The 21,858-nt window shown below is 37.4% G+C and overlaps 2 protein-coding genes across 10 annotated transcripts in view; one reads left to right on the top strand and one right to left on the bottom strand.

The window, feature by feature from the left end:
• Positions 1-4,940, top strand: part of ANO10 (anoctamin 10) — a 62,830-nt gene extending 57,890 nt beyond the window's left edge. Inside the window, exon 13 of the mRNA XM_081345076.1 lies at positions 4,720-4,940. Coding sequence (XP_081201202.1) covers positions 4,720-4,758 — 39 coding nt within the window. The 3' untranslated portion in view covers positions 4,759-4,940. The remainder of the gene's footprint in view (positions 1-4,719) is intronic.
• The window catches only part of SNRK (SNF related kinase), a 44,235-nt gene continuing 27,146 nt past the window's right edge, over positions 4,770-21,858 (bottom strand). Inside the window, exons 7-9 of one of the 9 annotated variants that reach the window (XM_081345071.1) lie at positions 20,545-21,731; positions 6,816-6,915; positions 4,770-5,144 (exon numbers count right to left, since the gene is read on the bottom strand). In XM_081345071.1, coding sequence (XP_081201197.1) covers positions 6,887-6,915; positions 20,545-21,731 — 1,216 coding nt within the window. In that variant the 3' untranslated portion in view covers positions 4,770-5,144; positions 6,816-6,886. Of the gene's footprint in view, positions 5,145-6,815; positions 6,916-16,343; positions 16,360-16,387; positions 21,732-21,858 lie in introns of those variants that run through there. The other 8 variants (XM_081345068.1, XM_081345073.1, XM_081345070.1 and 5 more) reach the window with 8 other exon arrangements.

Genomic DNA, 21,858 nt, shown 5'->3' with positions numbered 1-21,858 from the left:
TCCTGGTTGTGATAGATAGAACCAAATAAATCAGAACTCTGAGAACATGTTTATTGGATACAAAATATTAGCATGATCAAAAGTCTGAAATTCTCTCCCAAGAGTTACACTATTACAAAGTCAAACTTCCCACCCCAGTGCTATGCAATCATTATGTTCCCCAATAGAATAATTTGGCGAGCTTTCTAACAAAAAGTTTCAACCCAGGTTTTGCACTCTCCTTCTTCACCCGCAACAAGAGGCTCTTTAGTTCTTCTTCACTTTCTGCCATTAGAGTGGTATCATCTGCATATCTTAGATTGTTGATATTTCTTCTGGCAATCTTAATTCCAACTTTTGATTCATCTACCCCTGCCTTTCTCATGATGTGCTCTGCATATAAGTTAAATAGACAGGGTGACACTATACAGGCTTGCCGGACTCCTTTCCCAATTTTGAACCAATCAGTGGTTCCGTGTCCATTTCTCACTGTTGCTTCTTGGCCCACATATAGGTTTCTCAAGAGACAAATAAGATGGTCTGGTACGCCCATCTCTTAAGAACTTTCCACAGTTTGTTATGATCCACACAATCAAAGGCTTTAGCATAGTCAATGAAGCAGAAGTAAATGTTTTTCTGGAACTCTCTAGCTTTCTCCATGATCCAGCGTATGTTGGCAATTTCATCTCTAGTTCCTCTGCCTCTTCAAAATCCTGCCTGTACTTCTGGTAGTTCTTGTTCCACATACTGCTGGAGTCTAGCTTGTAGGATTTTAAGCATAACTTTACTAGCATGAGAAATGAGTGTAATGGTGCGATAATTTGAACATTCTTTGGCACTGCCTTTCTTTGGAATTGGAATGTAAACTGATCTTTTCTAATCCTGTGGCCACTGTTGAGTTTTCCAAATTTGCTGGCAAATTGAGTGTAGCACTTTTACTGCATCGTCTTTTAAGATTTTGAATAGCTCAGCTGGAATACTGTCACCTCCACTAGCTTTGTTGTTACTCAGCTTTTCTAAGGCCCACTTTACTTCACATTCTAGGATGTCTGGCTCGAGGTCAGTGACCATCTCATTGTGATTATCAGGGACATTAAGCTCATTCTTGTATAGTTCTTCTGTGTAATTTTGCCACCCCTTCTTAATCTCTTCTGCCTCTGTTAGGTCCCTGCCATTTTGGTCCTTTATCATGCCCATTTTTGCATTAAACATTTCCTTCATCTCTCCAGTTTTCTTGAAAAGATCTCTGGTCCTTCCTATTCTATTGTTTTCTTCTATTTCTTTGCACTGTTCATTTAAGAAGGCATTCTTATCTCTTCTAGCTATTCTCTGGAATTCTGCATTCAATTGGGCGTATCTTTCTTTTTCTCCCTTGCCTTTCGCTTCCCTCCTTTCCTCAGCTATTTGCAAAGCTTCCTCAGACAGCCATTTTGCTTTCTTGCATTTCTTTTTCTTTGGGATGGTTTTGGTTGCTACCTGTTCTACAATGTTGCGAACCTCTGTCCATAGTTCTTCAGGCACTCTGTCTATCAGATCTAATTCCTTAAATCTATTTGTCACTTGTACTGTATATTCAACAGGGATATGATTTAATTCATACCTGAGTGGCCTAGTGCTTTTCCCTACTTTCTTCAGTTTAAGCCTAAACTTTGCAATGAGAAGTTCATGGTCTGAGCCACAGTCAGCTCCTGGTCTTGTTTTTACTGACTGTATAGAGCTTCTCCATCTTTGGCTGCAGAGCATATAGTCAATCTGAGTTCTGTGTTGACCGTCTGGTGATGTCCATGTGTAGAGCCGTCTCTTGGGTTGTTGGAAAAGAGTGTTTGCTATGACCATCGTATTCTCTTGACAAAATTCTATCAGCCTGTGCCCTGCTTCATTTTGTACTCCAAGGCCAAACTTGCCTGTTATTCCAGTTATCTTTTGGCTTCCTACTTTAGCATTCCAATCCCCCATGATGATAAGGACATCATTTTTTGGTGTTAGTTGTATAAGGTGCTGTAGGGCTTCATAGAACTGGTCAATTTCATCCTCTTCAGCACTGGTGGTTGGGGCATAGACTTGGACTACTGTGATATTGAATGGTTTGCCTTGGATTCGAACTGAGATCATTCTGTCATTTTGAGGATTGTATCCCAGTATTGCTTTTCCTACTCTTTTATTGACTATGAAGGCTACTCCATTTCTTCTGAGAGATTCTTGCCCGCAGTAGTATACCTGATGGTCATCTGAATTAAATTCACCCATTCCTGTCCATTTTAGTTCGCTGATACCTAAGATGTCGATGTTCAGTCTTGTCATCTTTTGTTTGACCACGTCCAGCTTTCTTTGATTCATGGATCTTACATTCCAGGTTCCTATGGAGAAAAAATCTTTACAGCATTGGACTTTCCTTTCACCACGACACATCCACAGCTGAGCGTCCTTTTGGCTTTGGCCCAGTTGTTTCATTGTTTCTGGTGCTAGTAGTACTAGCCCTCTGCTCTTCCCCAGTAGCATATTGGATGCCTTCCAACCTGAGGGGCTCAACTTCCAGCGTCATATCGTTTTGCCTTTCGGTACTGTCCATGGGGTTTTCATGGCAAAGATACTGGAGTGGGTTGCCATTTCCTTCTCCAGTGGATCACGTTTTGTCAGAACTCTCTGCTAGGACCTGTCCGTCTTGGGTGGCCCTGCACAGCATAGCTCATAGCTTCATTGAATTACGCAAGCCCCTTCGCCACGACAGGGCAGTAATCCATGAAGGGTAACCTACTCAGAAACATTTGTAGATTCTTCCACCAATAATTAAAGGCTTTTATTAGGACATGATATTATATAGAACTGGTTACAGATACCATTATTCAAATCTGAGAAAACTACTCTTTAGAACTTGGAACATCCTAACTAAATTAGTTTTCTTTTTCTTCCATGAATTAGTTATTCCATAACAATCAAAAATAAAAGTAAAAGTGTACTTTGGACATTTTGCAATCTCGCAGTCTTCTGAATTTACTTCTAATTGTCTTCTCAGAAATTAAATTGTGTACATACTGTATATGGAAACTTAATTATTTATGTAATAAATTTATATGACCACCTATCTCATATACATGTGTCTGGATGGATAACAATTAAAAACAAAGCAGTAATCAACAGTTTAAATAGCAGCTTAGAACACTCACCACATCTGCTTTCCATCACCATTGTGTTGAGCCCTCTATTATGAAATTTTATTTATTTTATAGCCACCCATTTCACAAGAAGTGACTATGAGCAGTGTACAGCAGATGTGTTCAGTATGTTCAGAGCAAGAACTATGTTGTACCAGTTTCTTAGAAAAATAGAGCATAGAATAATAAGGTTGGAAGGTCTTGAAGATTTTCTAGGCCAACCCGCTGCTCATGTTAGGGGATCCTATACCATTTCAGACAAATGGCTGTCCAGTCTTTTGAACACCGACAACCTCCGGAGGAAAGCTGTTCCACTGATTAAGTCTTCTCACTGTCAGGAAATTACTCCTTAATTCTAGGCTGAATCTCTCTTTAATGATATTCTTCCCATTATTTGTCCTGCCCTTTTTATTAATAGTTGATGGTCCACATGTAGAAAGGAGCATTTATCATTGAAACTGTTTCTGTTTTAAACAAGAAACAGAGATGCCTAGTGATTCAAGCACATATCAGATGATTTCTATACTGGGAAGAGGCTGCTAAGAACTTGTTCTATATACATGAATGATTCCCATATATACCTTAAGATTGGAGATTCACATATTTCAGGCAAGCTGGGAAGTGAGCTGGTAAAAAAAATGTAAATACAATAAAGTGCGCTTGGCTAGCAAAACTATTTCTTAAAATATATGACTTTTACTTTCTTCACTTTTTGTCAATAATGGGAGATTGAGGAGTTAGCTGGGCTTGGTTCCTTTTGAAAAATGTCACAGGTTTATGTTATACAAAAGTTATGAATTATCTAAAATACACAGATGGATCATAAATTATTAGCTTAATCTCACTACACTTGTATGTATGGACTACTTAAGAAAGGCTGGTATACAGCAAATTTTTAGGCTTGATAATTTGAGCTGCATTTGTGAAATTGTGATTTAGAAAATGATATTCATTTCCGGTCTTCCATATCAGAGCAGTTGTGGCACTGTGGTTAAAATGCAGTACTGCAGGCTACTATTGCTGCTTGCCACTGCCAGCAGTTTGGCAGTTCACTTCTCATCAGCTGAAGGTTGGTGAGCCTTCCATCCTTCTGAGGCTGGTAAAATGAGGACCTTGGGGGCAATATGCCGACTCTGTAAACCGCTTAGAGAGGGCTGTAAAGCACTGTGAAGCGGCATATAAGTCTAAGTGCTATTGCTATTCCTGACTATAATGAAATAATAGACAATAACACACATCTGAAAATTGACTAGAAAACTATAACAGAGCAGTTACATTTCAGACGTACAATCAAACATGATTGTCCATATATTAAATATGTAGAAAGCTATTCTGACTGCTTGTCTAATACTGCGTCATGTTCACACTGCTAGCACCCATATATACATTCTTAAATGTGCCATTTACCCTTGTCTCAGCCATCTATGACCTCTCCATTTATATTGGAGCAGAATGGAGAATGATGCATTTTTTTTCATTGATCTCAAAGTATAATTTGTGGCAATATTGATGAAGCAACTCTTTTTTTTTCATTCTGTGCATAAATGGATGATGTTTCTAATGTTTATGTCTTATGATTTCCTTTCAGCAAATGAAACTGGCTGCAGAGTCTCTGAAAGAATCCTAGGATAATAAACTGAACAGTTGCAGAAGTATATTCTATACTCTATACAATAGTAAGAACAAGAAATACATGCTTTTGTATGATTTCAAATTGTGATATCAAGGATTTTATCTTTATTCATCATAAAAATCTCAATGTAACTGTATTGCATATTACAATATACTCCATAGAAACTGATTAAAGCGATTCTTGTTAGAACTCATAGCCGCTACTCTGGTTTGCAATTTCTTAAGATTCTTATGCTAATTCAGTAAGCATAACCATAAATCTGAGCTGTAGCTTTGGAATGTAACAGCAATATGTAAATTCATATTCCTATGGCATCTTCATGTTTTTGTCTCTTTGTAGAAGGCTTACTACACACTCTGCTACTGAAGAAATTTTGTTTTCTGTAAAATATAATACATAAATTTCAAGTTAGGATCCAGAGTTAAGTACTTTGTGTCAATATATTACTGTAAAACATGTATGGTGTTTTAACTTGAATGATTATTCTCAATTAAAATGATTAATAATTGAATCGAATTATTAATTATTAATAATTGAAATTATTAATTTAAAAGAACTGGAAAATATTTTTTGCAGGAAGCTCAGTAAACTTGATTCATTGCCAAGCTACGCCCTGCTTATATAATCTCTCTTCTCAGCATTTATTTTCCTGGATCATTAAAAATAGGCTGTGGGGGAGGATAATTTAATCTACTAGCAGAATTATATTAAACTGTTCATTGTAATTCCCATTTCCCCCTTGTGCATACAGGAACATTTCTGTCTCAAATGCTTTTTTTTAATTTTAGAGTAACTTTTAAACAATGATAGTCTTTATGGCCAACATTTCTTTCCATAGCATTATGACATGGCAAATAATAAAACATTTTGCAGACAAATTGTAGTGCATTAACATTTCCTTCCATTTCTGTTGAACAATGGAAGGCTAAAGTACAAGAGCTCCTCAGGTTATGACCATTTGTTCAGTGACTGTTCAAAGTTATGACAAAGGGAGTTAAGAATGGCATTCAGAGTTCTGGCCATTGCAGCACCCTTGTAGTCACATGAACACAATTTGAGCACTTAGCAACCAGCTCTCACTTATGATCAGTTGCAGTGTCTTATCATCATGTGATTGCAATTGTATATGTCCCTTGGGAAGTTTTCCTGCCTCCTGGCTTTTCCAAACTTGCATGCACATGTCCTTCTTCCTCCTTCACTTACATACACCTTGTGCCCTTTTGGCCTCCCTGCATTTGCCTGCACTCACCTCATGTCCTCTTTTCCTGGTCTCCCTGCACTAGCATACACACATTTTGTGCCCTCTTCCCCTGCACTCAGCAAAGATACACACCTCATGCCTTTTCCTTGGCATCCCTGGGGCTGCACACATGCACACAACCATGTCCACTTTCCTGGCCTCCCTGTACTTGCACACATATACTCACCCCATGCCCCTTTCCCCAGGCTGTGTACTTGGCACTTTTTTCCAGCTTTCCTAAGCTCATATTAAACGGCACCCACCCATCCCAACTCTGGGTGTCCTCCAATTTCCTGTGGCACCTCTGCATTCTTTACCTAGGATTTCTTCCTCTTTCCATCTAATGACCTGCATGTCTGGAGTTATAACAACTAGGAGTGTCTAGATTGTTGCTGCTAAACGATGTAGATGTGATAATGCACTTTATGATCATCTCTTAGTGATGACAGATCTGATTCCAATTACTGTCATAACGACTAACTGTATTAATAATGTCTGAAGTCCAATATATATAGCAATTTCTCCAGCAGTCTTGTATTAGCCACTGTTTTCTTAATGTGGAAAAGAGATTGTGAATTTGTTTAAATTTTGTATTAAGTTGCCAGAAGAGCCCATATGCAGTCACTAGGAATCAAGACTGAATAGAAGATACAAAACTTAAATTAACTTTTAAAGTTAAAAAAATAAGCTGGTGGATATGCATCATGCATTATAAAAAGATTACGTGTGGAAAAACTCAACAACCTAAACTTCATTATGACTATATTGCTGTGAGTTTCAATTATTTTTATGGTAGGACTACTGAAAATACCATCAACATATCACACTGCAAGATGTTTGCATCAATTTTAGCTGATTCCTATTCCCCATGTAAGAATTCCCTTAGGATTTGTCTTCTGCTACACTTGTATCTGCAAAGAAAAAAAAATAGGTTCTCATACTCTTGGAAATATATTCCAGTACAATACAAATACAATTGCTGTTTTATTTATTGAATTTTCTATATTATAATTTGTGCATCCCAAATGTGCTTTTTCAAAAGCAAATTAGATGTTGTTTTTCCTTGAAAACATTTAGTTCTTATCCAAGAAGCTTTTTCAATTCTGATTGAATTGTGGAAAATGGAAGGACTTATATTTATTGGAATTTATATTCCATCCTCTACTATTCAGAATAATTCAGAATGTTATGCAATGTTCTCTGGCAGAATAGGTGTTCTTTCCCTACATTATTTTTTAAAATTAAAATTTCCATGCAGCAAGTTAATACAAATTGGAGATCTAGGGAAACTACAGTATAGGAAGCATACTCATACAAATTAAGTTTTCTAGTGTATCTTAATTTCAAGTCATGTTCCTGTCTGGCTATTTTTTTCATAGTTTGGATTTCATAGTATTAAATAACCTTTTTCAACATTATGGTGATTATAGAGTCTACCTTTACTGCAAAAATCCAAATAACTGCTAGATGGCAATAGCAAGATACAACAAAGTGAATATTTTCCTGTCAACTGATTTTTTGCAGCCAAAATATGGCAATTTTTGTGGAAAGAATCACAGAATAAATATATTGCATGTTTATAGATCACCATGAAAAATTGAAAACTATTTCAACATTTACACATGCTTTCTAAATCTATTCTCAATAGACTTATTTTCTGTTTTCTATTTTAGACATTAAACGAGAACAAGTATATATAGTTACTGTTGCACTTACAGAAGAAACATGTTAAAGAGGGAAAAATGGTACAAGTAAGCTTACAAAGAACTTGGTATATGGTATTACATATGCCTACCTTTATTAGTAAGGTTTTTTTAGAAGTGATTTGCCATTACCTCCTTACAGTTGAGAAAAAGTTACTAGCCCAAGATCACTCAGTTGGCTTTGTGCCTAGGGCACAACTAGAATTTGGTTTCCTCCTTTCCATCAAAGTGCCTTAACCACTATCAAACTGGATCTCAAAATGTAATAAGAAAATTTCCTATATTGTATTTTCAGTTAAATCAATTTATAGAAGTGGTCCATACCAAGAAAAGCAGCCAGTAGTAAGAGAACATAAGTAGAAGACAATTGCTATTTGAGGCTTTCCCCACTAATCTTTATTGAGGATCATCATCAATATGTAACAAATATCAAATTTGGTATATGGTGTTCAGTCTCCCATAGATTCTAGACATCTTTCTACACTAACAAGAACAAATTGTTCTTTACTATATTGTACAATTCAATTCAAAAATTGCATAATAGAATATTTATAGAAGCTGCACCTATTTTAACCCATATATCATGGACAGGGTAGATTTGATTTAAATCGAGTTGATTTAAATCACGATTTAAATCACTATTAAAAAGGCTTGATTTAAATCTACTCGATTTAAATCATAATTTTAAAAGAGCGACTGTCATCTCTGTCCCGCAGCGGCTTCTCCTCTGACCTGCTGTTGACTCATCGACAGTCCCATTCACTTTTAATGGGATGGCTGGTGATGTGGCAGTGACATAACAAGGTGAGGGATGTGGCTGGCAGCAGGTGAGTGGATGCCCTCTAACAGGCAATGCCATGATGGATTTGAAATGACGTGCTTTTTAAATGTTAGAATCTTTAATATTATTATTTGCAAACAAAATGAAGGTTTCCTATTTAGAATAATAAGCTGTCAGGTTAGTAAAACAGCGATATCAGAAGTGATTTTAGGTTAATAGGTTAATCATATATAGTTGGAGAACTACTCAAATTGTTTTATTTAATTAAAACAGTTAGATCCTGGTACATATGCATTTCTCTTCCAATAATCATACAATTTGTAGTGTACGTAGATTTGCAAAACAATAGGATAAAGGAATAATCCTGAACTTTGTTTTATGATTTATCTCATGGTTACTCTGAAATTGTGTGAATGCATCAATGCAGTGCATGTTATCTCAGCTTGCAGAGCTTAGATTCATTGAAAGAGTTGACCAAAAATGTAAATAGTGCAGAATAGTCTCATGCTACATAACTAAGCTCCATTTTATGCTGAATAAACTAAATTATTATCTTAAATAGAAAACTATAGATATTTTTGCTCCAAAAGCATTTTATTAAAATAAATTTGATAAAAATAAAAAAATCCAATTTAAATAAAAAAAATCCATTTTATTATTTTTTTAAAAATCATCTATTATTATCCACCCTGATCATGGACTGCATTTCCTACACGAAGGATTCTTGGGAAGGAATGGGCTGCATCTCACTAAAACAGGGAAAAATGTACATGGAAAAAGACTGGCCCAACTCATCAGGAGGGCTTTAAACTAAAATCTAGGGGGAAGGGTGACCAATCTCTAGAAACTCTAGAACCCAAAACCAATCACAAATCCCAAGAAAACATATCAAATAATAAAGTAGGCATTGATGAGAAAAAAGAAAAACTCAACAATCAGGAGATGCAGGAAACATACTCACAGACAGGCATAAAAGTCTTAAATGCTTAAATACAAATGCTCAAAGCTTGGGGAACAAACAGGGCAAACTAGAAGCAATAGTATATGAGTGAGGGTATGACGTAATTGGCATTACAGAAACCTGGTGGGATGAAACCCATGAATGGAATGGACTGATGGATGGATACAAATTGTTCAAAAGAAACAGGTCTACAAAAAGAGGAGGGAGAGTTGCACTATATGTAAGAGAACACTACATTTTTACAGAAATGCACATGATCAAAGATAAAATCTTTCCAGAATGTATATGGGTCAATATAAAACAGAAAAAAGTGACATTTCCATAGGTGTATATTACAGGCCACCCAACCAATCAGAAGAAATAGATGAATTCTTTGCCAACCAGTTAACAAATATATGTAGGAAGTATACCACAGTAGTAATGAGAGACTTCAACTATCCAGATATCAACTGGGAGACAAACTGCAGTGAGCAGGAGATCAAACAGATTCCTAACCAATCCAGCTGACAACTAGTAGTCCTCAATGGCACCACATCCACATGGAGAGAAGTAAGCAGTGGGGTACCACAAGCTTCTATTTTAGGCCCAGTACTCTTCAATATCTTCATAAATGAATTAGATGAGGGAATTGAAGGGGAACTCATCAAATTTGCAGATGACACCAAACTGACAGGAGTAGCCAACACCCCAGAAGAGAAACTCAGGATCCAAAAAGACCTTGACAAGCTTGAAACAATGGGCCCTATTCAACAAAATAAGTTTCAATGTGGAAAAAAGCAAAGTTTTTCATTTAGGCAGGAAAAACCAGGTACAAGTACAGATTGGGCGAGACCTGGTTTAAAAACAGTACCTGTGACCTTTGAGTCCTAGTGGACGATCACTTGACTATGAGCCAGCAGTGTGCAGCAGCAGCCAAAAAAGCTAACAATCCTGGGTTGTTTAAACAGGCATAGACTCAAGATCACGCGAAGTATTAATACCGCTTTATAAAACGCTAGTAAGACCACACCTGGAATACTGCAGCCAATTTTGATCACCATATCACAAAAAAGATGTTGAGAGTTTGGAAAAAATTCATAGAGCTACTAAGATGATCAAAAGTCTGGAGACTAAAACGTGAGCTGTGGGATTTGAGTTTGGCTAAAGAAAATAGGGGAGACATGATAGCAGTATTCCAGTACTTGAGGGGCTGCTACAAAGAACAGGGGGTCACATTATTCGCCATAGCACCAGAGGAAAGGACGAGAAACAAACTGATCCAAAAGAGAAGCAACCTGGAATTAAGGAGAAACTTCCTAACATTGAGTTCAATTAACCAAGGGAACAGCTTGCCTTTAGAAATCGTGGGCGCTCCATTACTGGAGATTTTTAAGAAGAGACTAGACAGCCACTTGTCTGAGATGGTATAGGTTCTCCTGCTTGAGCAAGGGGCTGGACTAGAAGACCTCCAAGGTCCCTTCCAGTTCTACTCTATTCTATTCTATTTAGTACAGCAAAGTCATAAACAAGTATGGAAGCCAGTTAACTTTTTTCCTGCTCTTGAATTTACCACTGAATCTTCATATAAACAAAGCGTTCATTTTGGGCACATATTTACACTACGCTATAAGGTGGATCCCCTTCATGGATTACTGCCTTGTCGTGGCGAAGGGGCTTGCGTAATTCAATGAAGCTATGAGCTATGCCGTGCAGGGCCACCCAAGACGGACAGGTCATAGCAGAGAGTTCTGACAAAACGTGATCCACTGGAGAAGGAAATGGCAACCCACTCCAGTATCTTTGCCATGAAAACCCTATGGACAGTACCAAAAGGCAAAACGATATGACGCTGGAAGATGAGCCCCTCAGGTCGGAAGGCATCCAATATGCTACTGGGGAAGAGCAGAGGGCTAGTACTAGTAGCGCCAGAAAGAATGAAGCGACTGGGCCAAAGCCGAAAGGACGCTCAGCTGTGGATGTGTCTGGTGGTGAAAGGAAAGTCCAATGCTGTAAAGATTTTTTTCTCCATAGGAACCTGGAATGTAAGATCCATGAATCAAGGAAAGCTGGACGTGGTCAAACAAGAGATGACAAGACTGAACATTGACATCTTAGGTATCAGTGAACTAAAATGGACAGGAATGGGTGAATTTAATTCAGATGACCATCAGGTATACTACTGTGGGCAAGAATCCTTCAGAAGAAATGGAGTAGCCTTCATAGTCAATAAAAGAGTAGGAAAAGCAATACTGGGATACAATCCTCAAAATGACAGAATGATCTCAGTTCGAATCCAAGGCAAACCATTCAATATCACAGTAGTCCAAGTCTATGCCCCAACCACCAGTGCTGAAGAGGATGAAATTGACCAGTTCTATGAAGCACTACAGCACCTTATAGAACTAACACCAAAAAATGATGTTCTTATCATCATGGGGGATTGGAATGCTAAAGTAGGAAGCCAAAAGATAACTGGAATAACAGGCAAGTTTGGCCTTGGAGTGCAAAATGAAGCAGGGCACAGGCTGATAGAATTCTGTCAAGAGAATGCGATGGTCATAGCAAACACTCTTTTCCAACAACCCAAGAGACGGCTCTACACATGGACATCACCAGACGGTCAACACAGAAATCAGATTGACTATATGCTCTGCAGCCAAAGATGGAGAAGCTCTATACAGTCAGTAAAAACAAGACCAGGAGCTGACTGTGGCTCAGACCATGAGCTTCTCCTTGCAAAGTTTAGGCTTAAACTGAAGAAAGTAGGGAAAAGCACTAGGCCACTCAGGTATGAATTAAATCATATCCCTGTTGAATATACAGTTGTTGTTGTTGTTGTTGTTAGCTGCGAAGTCGTGTCCGACCCATCGCGACCCTATGGACAACATTCCTCCAGGCCTTCCTGTCCTCCACCATCTTCTGGAGTCCATTCAAGCTCACGCCCACTGCTTCAGTGACTCCATCCAGCCACCTCATTCTCTGGAATATACAGTAGAGGTGACAAATAGATTTAAGGAATTAGATCTGATAGACAGAGTGCCTGAAGAACTATGGACAGAGGTTTGCGACATTGTACAAGAGGTAGCAACCAAAACCATCCCAAAGAAAAAGAAATGCAAGAAAGCAAAATGGCTGTCTGAGGAAGCTTTGCAAATAGCTGAGGAAAGGAGGGAAGCGAAAGGCAAGGGAGAAAAAGAAAGATACGCCCAATTGAATGCAGAATTCCAGAGAATAGCTAGAAGAGATAAGAATGCCTTCTTAAATGAACAGTGCAAAGAAATAGAAGAAAACAATAGAATAGGGAGGACCAGAGATCTTTTCAAGAAAATTGGAGAAATGAAGGGAACGTTTAATGCAAAAATGGGCATGATAAAGGACCAAAATGGCAGGGACCTAACAGAGGCAGAAGAGATTAAGAAGGGGTGGCAAAATTACACAGAAGAACTATACAAGAATGAGCTTAACGTCCCTGATAATCACAATGAGGTGGTCACTGACCTCGAGCCAGACATCCTAGAATGTGAAGTGAAGTGGGACTTAGAAAAGCTGAGCAACAACAAAGCTAGTGGAAGTGACAGTATTCCAGCTGAGCTATTCAAAATCTTAAAAGACGATGCAGTAAAAGTGCTACACTCAATTTGCCAGCAAATTTGGAAAACTCAACAGTGGCCACAGGATTGGAAAAGATCAGTTTACATTCCAATTCCAAAGAAAGGCAGTGCCAAAGAATGTTCAAACTATCGCACCATTGCACTCATTTCTCATGCTAGTAAAGTCATGCTTAAAATCCTACAAGCTAGACTTCAGCAGTATGTGGATCGAGAACTACCAGAAGTACAGGCAGGATTTCGAAGAGGCAGAGGAACTAGAGATCAAATTGCCAACATACGCTGGATCATGGAGAAAGCTAGGGAGTTCCAGAAAAACATCTACTTCTGCTTCATTGACTATGCTAAAGCCTTTGATTGTGTGGATCACAACAAACTGTGGCAAGTTCTTAAAGAGATGGGAGTACCAGACCATCTTATTTGTCTCTTGAGAAACCTATATGCGGGTCAAGAAGCAACAGTGAGAACTGGACACGGAACCACTGATTGGTTCAAAATTGGTAAAGGAGTCCGGCAAGGCTGTATACTGTCGCCCTGCCTATTTAACTTATATGCAGAGCACATCATGAGAAAGGCAGGGCTAGATGAATCAAAAGTTGGAATTAAGATTGCCGGAAGAAATATCAACAACCTAAGATACGCAGATGATACCACTCTAATGGCAGAAAGTGAAGAAGAACTAAAGAGCCTCTTGTTGCAGGTGAAGAAGGAGAGTGCAAAACTTGGGTTGAAACTTAACATTAAGAAAACCAAGATCATGGCATCTGGCCCTCTCAATTCCTGGCAAATAGATGGGGAAGAAATGGAGGTAGTGACAGATTTTATTTTCCTGGGCTCCAAGATCACTGCAGACGGGGACTGTAGCCAAGAAATTAAAAGACGCTTGCTCCTGGGGAGGAAAGCCATGGCAAATCTAGACAGCACACTAAAAAGCAGAGACATCACCCTGTCAACAAAAGTGCGTATAGTCAAGGCTATGGTCTTCCCAGTTGCAATGTATGGCAGTGAAAGTTGGACTATAAGAAAGGCTGAGCGCCAAAGAATTGAGGCCTTTGAACTGTGGTGCTGGAGAAGACTCCTGCGAGTCCCTTGGACTGCAAGGTGATCAAACCGGTCAGTCCTAGAGGAGATCAATCCTGACTGCTCTTTAGAAGGCCAGATTCTGAAGCTAAAACTCAAGTACTTTGGCCACCTAATGAGAAGGAAGGACTCACTGGAGAAGAGCCTAATGCTGGGAAAGATCGAGGGCAATAGAAGAAGCCTAATGCTGGGAAAGGTTGAGGGCAAGAGAAGAAGGGGATGACAGAGAATGAGGTGGCTGGATGGAGTCACTGAAGCAGTAGGCGCGAGCTTAAATGGACTCCAGAAGATGGTAGAGGACAGGAAGGCCTGGAGGAATGTTGTCCATAGGGTCGCGATGGGTCGGACACGACTTCGCAGCTAACAACAACAAATAAGGTGGATCTGGCAATTCCCCAAACATTGTTAGTGCTATGGCAGCCAAATACTACTAGAGGTGAGGTCTTATAAAAGGAAGGGTTCCCTTGGCATTTAAAACTGCTCTAGACAGCTTTCCAGTGTTGACTCATTTGTACCCTTCTGAAATGCAGATTCTGTGAACATGAATGCTATTCACAATAAATGAAATGAACAATTTTTGATATGTGGAGCCTTACTTTGCCAGTCTTTATTTTCACATGCTGGAATACTGCATGTATTATTCTCATATTGAGGCAGTCTTATCAGAGGACTAATTATATTTATTTTTTTATTCCATTTTATTACCTTATAAATAACTCAAAGCCACAAACACACCTAACACTTTCTCCTATTTTCCCCACAAAAACCACCTTGTCTATTGGGTTGAGAGTGAGTGACTGGTGAAATACCCAACCAGCTTTCAGGGTTAAGGCAGGAGTAGAACGTAATAGTCTTCTGGGTTTCTAGCCTGTTTAACTGTATACAATCAACATTTCTTATGATACATGCATACATAGCCAGCATTTAAGAGTATGATTTCTTCAGTTGTCCATTAATTTATGCCATTAAAAGGGTTCTTTTGTTTTAAGGTGTTTCAAAGGATCAAAAACAAAACAAATGTCCCTGGCTGCTTTTGGAGCTGAGGTCAAAGTCTGAATTGCCAACATACAAGCTTCTGCAGTATTGTTTGAGGTAGTAGACATGTTTTGGAATGCATGCATGCAGACTTCTTTCCTGATTTTAAAGAAGTACATTCTTAATACTAGAGTGCCAGATTGTTTCAACAAGAATCAAAAGGAACTTCAGTCCTGATTTTTTTTTTCCGTAGCAGCCTCAGGATGTTGAGCTGCTTTTCTGATTATGTGACTGTTAATACAGATTGTCTCTCTCAGAACATTTCATAATCTGATCAAACCTGAAGTACATTTTAAATTGTTAGCTTTTTCTTTGCACTTTTTAAAGCTATGATCAATATTTATGAACCACATTTCAAATTTCAGCATTGATATTAATAACTACATTACCAGATGTATTCATCCAACAATTTGGTTTACATGCACTCCTACACATCTGTGGCTATTGTAAAATGGTGGGCTTTGGACATGGTTTGTTAATAAATTGAACACAGATGGTAGGTAAAATGAGGACCCAGATTGTTGCTGACTTTGTAAAAATGCCGCTGGGGGGGGGGGGGGGCGAAAGCCCTATAAGCAGGCATATACATAGAATGAAGGCTATTGTTAAGCACATTGGTTTGTGCTTCTTAAACTGTAAGCCGCCCTGAGTCTTCGGAGAAGGGCGGGATATAAATGGGATAAAAAAACAAAAACAAATGGAATAGTCATTTGTAGTTTTAAACTTATTATTTTGTACTGTTAAAAGACATACAACATATTGAACAGATTAAAAAAAATTCACAAGAGGAATACTTTGCTTTGTATTTTTAGTTCTGCTAAGATACGAATAAATCTCAAAATACAATGTAATTTAAAGAGTGCAGCACTTCTAAAAAAATATTATCTTCATAGTGGATATCTGTACTGAGGTGACATAAGAGCAGAGGGAAGAAGGAAAGCTTAATGCTGCACATGTGTAGCAGGCAGAAAGCAAATGCATAGACCAGACATGTCAAACTGCCAGCCGCAGGCTAGATGCATCATACTGAAACCGCACCCACCCCACTGCTGGCAATGAGGAAAAAGTCGCAACATGTCATGCAATGTCATGTTACGTCACGAGTTTGACATGCCTAGCATAGACAATCACTCATAGAGTAATAGTTATAGATAAATATAATCATAATTTACCTATTACAACAGGGCCAATATGTCAGCTTTTCAGTACTGAAACAGAAGCCACACTAGTGAGTATATAAAGTTGACATAGAAATCTTTTTTTCACTGATCAAGAGAACATTTTATTAATTGAATTTTTGTCACACACCATGAATAGTTACATAGTGAAGAAAGCCAAACATTGCTGGAAGCAATTGACAAAGATCAACTGATATTTCTGTACCCTCTCTTAAAAGGCTTAACTTTTCTGCATTCAGTTTTGCTTAATTTAACTGCTGCTTGCAAAATTAATTCTCTGTCAAGATTGTCACATTTTAAATACAGATAAATTGCTAGAGGTACATTATATATTCATACAGAAAAATACAAGACTAGTTGCTTTCCACAATATTTATATGCTACAGTAACTATAAGCAATTTGTAAAGACAAATTTAAGGGGTACAGAAAACTGTTACTTGTTCTATATAATTTGGTCCAATATATTTTAATGTAGTGGTTATTCTCTCCCTCCTTTAACAGAACATAATACAACATACAATACATGCACAGCCATTCACTTGTGAACAGATGAATAAAAGACAACATTCAAGCAAACATCTGAACACCCAAGTAGTTCACCCAACCATACATAACTAAAGGCTATTTTACAGCTATGCAGCATAATGGTCAACACCGCTGATCTAAAGTGAGCACCATATATATTTACACATATACATATATACACACCATTGTTTATAAAAATGGAAGAAACAAAAACTCCTGGGGTTGGTCAAAAAGGTGCCTTTCCTAGGCTGTACATAATGTGTGATATTTACAGCAACTTGAAAATAAAAGCTGCAACAAAGTTTATTGCCAATGCCCTTTATAAATTTCTCCTACTTTTTATATAGATGCCCTATTTACTGATATCTATGAACTGTCCATATTTCTGGCCTTTATAAGATCCCTGCCCAAGAAAATTTCAAGCAAATATTTTCTATGGCTTCACCCATACATCAGTTCTTTCAGCTCTGTGCATGTATATATATACATACACAATGTTACACAGAGTACTTATGTCATACTGGTAAAGATCCAAGCAGTATAAAATTAGATTGCAACAAGAGTCTGTAAAACAAAAGTGAAATATTTCATTTATAACTTGCTATACTTGGGACATAAAAATTATAAACCCTGAACTAGGCTAGATATTAAAATACACTGCATGATTCAGAACTATAATGAATCCGTATTTATTTGGAAATAACCCATAATGAACTCAAGTGGCTTTCTAATAAAATGTTTTAGACTGTACCTTCAGACAGATTTACCATACTAAAAAAGGAAGCATAAAATCATAATCCAATGTAACAATTCTTTGGTGCTCTACAATCTATAACGTAAATGAAATGCATTGTACTTGACCATTTTGCTAGCGTCACAATACTACTGAGCTATAGAAAGTATTCAGACCCCCTTCACTTTTGTTAATTTTGTTATGCTGCAGCCTGTTTCTTCAGTTGTTTAAATTCATTTTTCTCATTAATCTACACTCAGTACCCCATAATGATGAAGTGAAAACAGAACTTTAGAAATATCTGTAAATTTATTAAAAAGAAAAAATTGAAATATTACATTAGCATAAGTGTTCAGACCCGTTGCAACAATTCTTGAAATTTAGCTCAGATGCTTCTGTTCTCTTGATCATTGCTGACATGTTTCTACACTTTGATTGGAGTCAACCTATGGTAAAGTGGTTGGACATGATTAGAAAAGGCACACACCACTCTATAGGAGGCCTCACAGCTGACAATGCATGCTACCACAGAGCAAAAGTCATGAGGTCAAAGGAAGTGCCTGCAGAGCTCACAGAGGCACAGATCTGAGGAAGGCTACAATAAAATTTCTGCTGCACTGAAGGTTGCAGGGAGTGGCCTCCATAATTCTCAAATGAAAGACATTTTGGCACAAGCAGTACTCTTCCAAGAGCTGGTTACCCAAACTGAGCAAACAGGGGAGAAGGGCCTAAGTAAGAGAGGTGACCAAGAACCTGGCAGTCAGTCTGACTGAGCTCCAGAAATCCTGTGTAGAGAGTCTGAGAGTCCTTCAGGTGCTTTTTTGCAAACTCCCAAGTGGACTTTCATATATTTGTATAGGAGAGGCTTCTGTCTAGCCACTGTGCCATAAAGGCCAGATCAGTAGGGGGCTGCAGTGATAGTTGGCCTTCTGACTGAGCTTGAAAAGATTTGCAAAGAAGAATGGCAAAAAAAAATCCCCCAGTGAGGTGTGCAAAGCTTGTCGTGTCATACCCAAAAAGAGGCTGTAATTGCTGCCAAAGGTGCTTCAACAAAGTACTGAGTGAAGGGTCTGAATACTTGTGCCAATGTGATATTTCCCCTTTTTATTAAATTTACAGACATTTTTAAACTTCTGTTTTTACTTTGTCATTTATGGGGTACTGAATGTAGATTAATGAGAAAAAAATGAATTTCAACAAGCATAGAATCAGTAGCATAATAAAATTGAGAAAAGTGAAGGCGGTCTGAATATTTTCTGAATGCACTGAATGTAAACTCTCTCAGACAACTGTCTGAGTTGCTGCTACATAATACCATCAGTTCTTATAGCATTGCTTTAAAGACCCAGTGCACAGAGCAAGAAAATAATATTCTTACATTTCCCCAAATTGGGTATATTTTATTCTAGATACATATTCAGAAAAGTTAATTCATCTAGTCAAAACTATTTTTAACATAAAAAAGTGCCCAAACATTCATTTGCTGGCATTTCAGTAGTAAGGGATTTTAAAAAAGCAAATACGTCAAGAATGAAAGAAAATTGTTCCATGCCAACTTGTGTTACTGATTTGATTTGGAGAATTTTTAAAGCAAATTAAATACCACATCCAAAACTAAATGTCCATTTAAATTTATTTTCCAGTAAAATAATCTATGGTGCATTTTAAATCCATGGAGAGAACTTGAAGATATATTATTATCAATTTTATTTGCCACCTATCTTGTCATGGGGCATATTAATGTATTCCAATTAGGCTCTGATAATCTGAACAGACTCTTCTTTTATTCAGATTAAAAAAAAATCTTTTACTAGAAATGACTGGCTGAATTGACTATATGCCTTACAGTGTTCTGAAGCATTTCTGATAAAATTAACACTATACAAAAGTGACAATTACCTATTTTGTCTCATTTATCTGCATGCTCAAATTACTTTATTATGTCCTTAGTCAACTCTTTATGACAATTCCATTAATAGTAAAATATTGAAGGGCATAATGGAAAGTACATTTGGAAAAAAACAAACTGCTTTTTCGGTATCAACAGTTACTATTATGAAATGATTTATTGGAAAAGATATCAACTAGAGATCTATTTATTGAAACAGATCTCAGCTACCACAAATTGGTCCATTTTAAATATTTTGCACAATACTTTACAACCAATTATATATACCAGTAATGAATGCTTTCCCCTGGATGGGGGAAAAACTTAAAATTATACTATTCCTTTGTTAGATATTTCTTTTTAAAAAAGATTGTCTGCATTTAATTATGGGGAAAGCTGCCTTAGAGATTTTTTTTTAAAAAAATCTTGTCTATATCAAATCAAGATCTTCGTTTCAGCTATCACTCATGCATTTAAGACAAAGATGTGGGTTAAAAATCAAGATTTCAAGATAACTTTTCAGTGCACTTTTGCTTTGTACAAGCCTTGAAATTCTGAAAGCTCCAGAAGAGATTTAAGTATCAAAGTTTTATTGCTTTGGTTCTGTTGCAAACACAGATAATTATGCCACATCTTATGTATTTTAAGTAACACAGAAGATCCAAACAAAATTTGACGTCTTACAAAGAAACAAAAAAATCTGTTTCTAATTAAGTGCAGAATGTGAAACTACCAAGTGCTTAATTTATACTGGATTTGGACACAAGCCTTACTATAATCCAGATTTTCTAGAGTAAAATTAGAAAGAAAATTATACAAATCTTGGGTTTGTTTGGAACAAAAGAAATTACTGGCTAGCAACATGCACAGTATCATGCATTGTCATAACAAGCAAAACTAAACTGTAATAAATTACTGCTTAAAGCCTATGTTAACATAATAAGACAAAGATAACAAAAGGTTCAGTGAAATAAAGTATTCACAGCTCTGAACAGGAAGATTGGTGATGTCAAGTAGAATGGGTTAAATGTGATTATTGTCAAACAACATGACAACAAGTTGTCTGACCTGATGTACATAATAGTCCCTCCTTCGGGTTTCGCTGAATATTCACAGATATTGTTTTTTCACATAGAGGTAGTTGTAGCACATTATTTTTCAAGTTCTTGTTCTTTATTCGTTCTAATTCATTTGCTGCATCTGACATTTGGTCAGAAAACAATTTTATGCTGCTCAAAGATGAAACTGGATTTACACTCCCAGAACTTATGCACATTTTCCATGTTGATTTCTCCTGCACCTTCACACTGGAAAATGAAATGTTGCTTTGGGGATCAATTATGTACTTAGTGCTACTGTGAATCTGAGAACCTAAACAAATGCTCATCAACTTGAGACTTTCAACCAGATCACCTGCACTTCTTGATGCCAACTGCACTGAATTACCAGATCCTGCACATCTGCGAGTGGAACCTGAATTATTATTCGTGCTTCCACTAGAACTACTGGAAGGACTTCCACCCTCTTTATGATTATCACCAGGACTTGTTTTGTCAATCCCTCCATTTCCATTGCTTGGTTTTCCTTGTCCACTTCCATCTCCTTGATTTCCTGGAGGACCTTCACTACTATCTCTTCTATGCCAGGAATAAGTAAATCCACTGTCTTTATCTAGACGTCGCCTACTTTCTGAGTCATCATCACTTGTTTCTGAGCTACTGCAACTAGATCCACGACCCTGACTTTTCCTTCTGTGATAACGTTTATGCACAGTGCTGGGTGAAGCAATATTCATTTTTAGCCGACTAAGTTTGGGAGGCAAATTCTCATCCATATCAAATTCATCATCAGATTCCCCTTCTTCAAAAATCTGATTAAGAACTGGGGCACTTTTTCGTGAAGTAAGACGATTTGTAACAGAAGACTTACGACGCAGAACAACTTGATTTGACAGAGAAACAGTTTTTTTATCTTCTTCATCCTCCTCCTCATCTTCTTCCACTCTAAACAAGCACTTCCGACTACTAGTTGTAGGTTTTAAATTCACTGACGGAACAACTGAAAGTGCTGGTCCAGCTAATTCAGGAATATCTTCTTTCTTGGCTGACTCATTAAGTGTCTTATTTCTGTGTCCATTAAGAACATTTTCAGCACTACGAGCAGGAGATTGGGGAACAGCTCCATGAGACAATGGAGAAGCTGTAAGATCATCATCTAAATCTTGGGGAACATCAATTTTTGTTGGCCATGATTGTCTAAAATAAACATAAAACAAAGAAAACATGAAAATGCAAATTTATTTAAAAATAAAAAGCAAAAATATTTCAAAGCAAAATCTTTATTTCATGTTAATTGCTTCTCATTTTAATAAATATATTATTA

The sequence above is a fragment of the Vipera berus genome (genome assembly GCF_964194415.1).
Source record: "Vipera berus genome assembly, chromosome: Z".
NCBI lineage: Eukaryota > Metazoa > Chordata > Lepidosauria > Squamata > Viperidae > Vipera > Vipera berus.
Note: the sequence above shows the minus strand (reverse complement) of the source record. Positions and strands in the feature narration are given on the sequence as shown.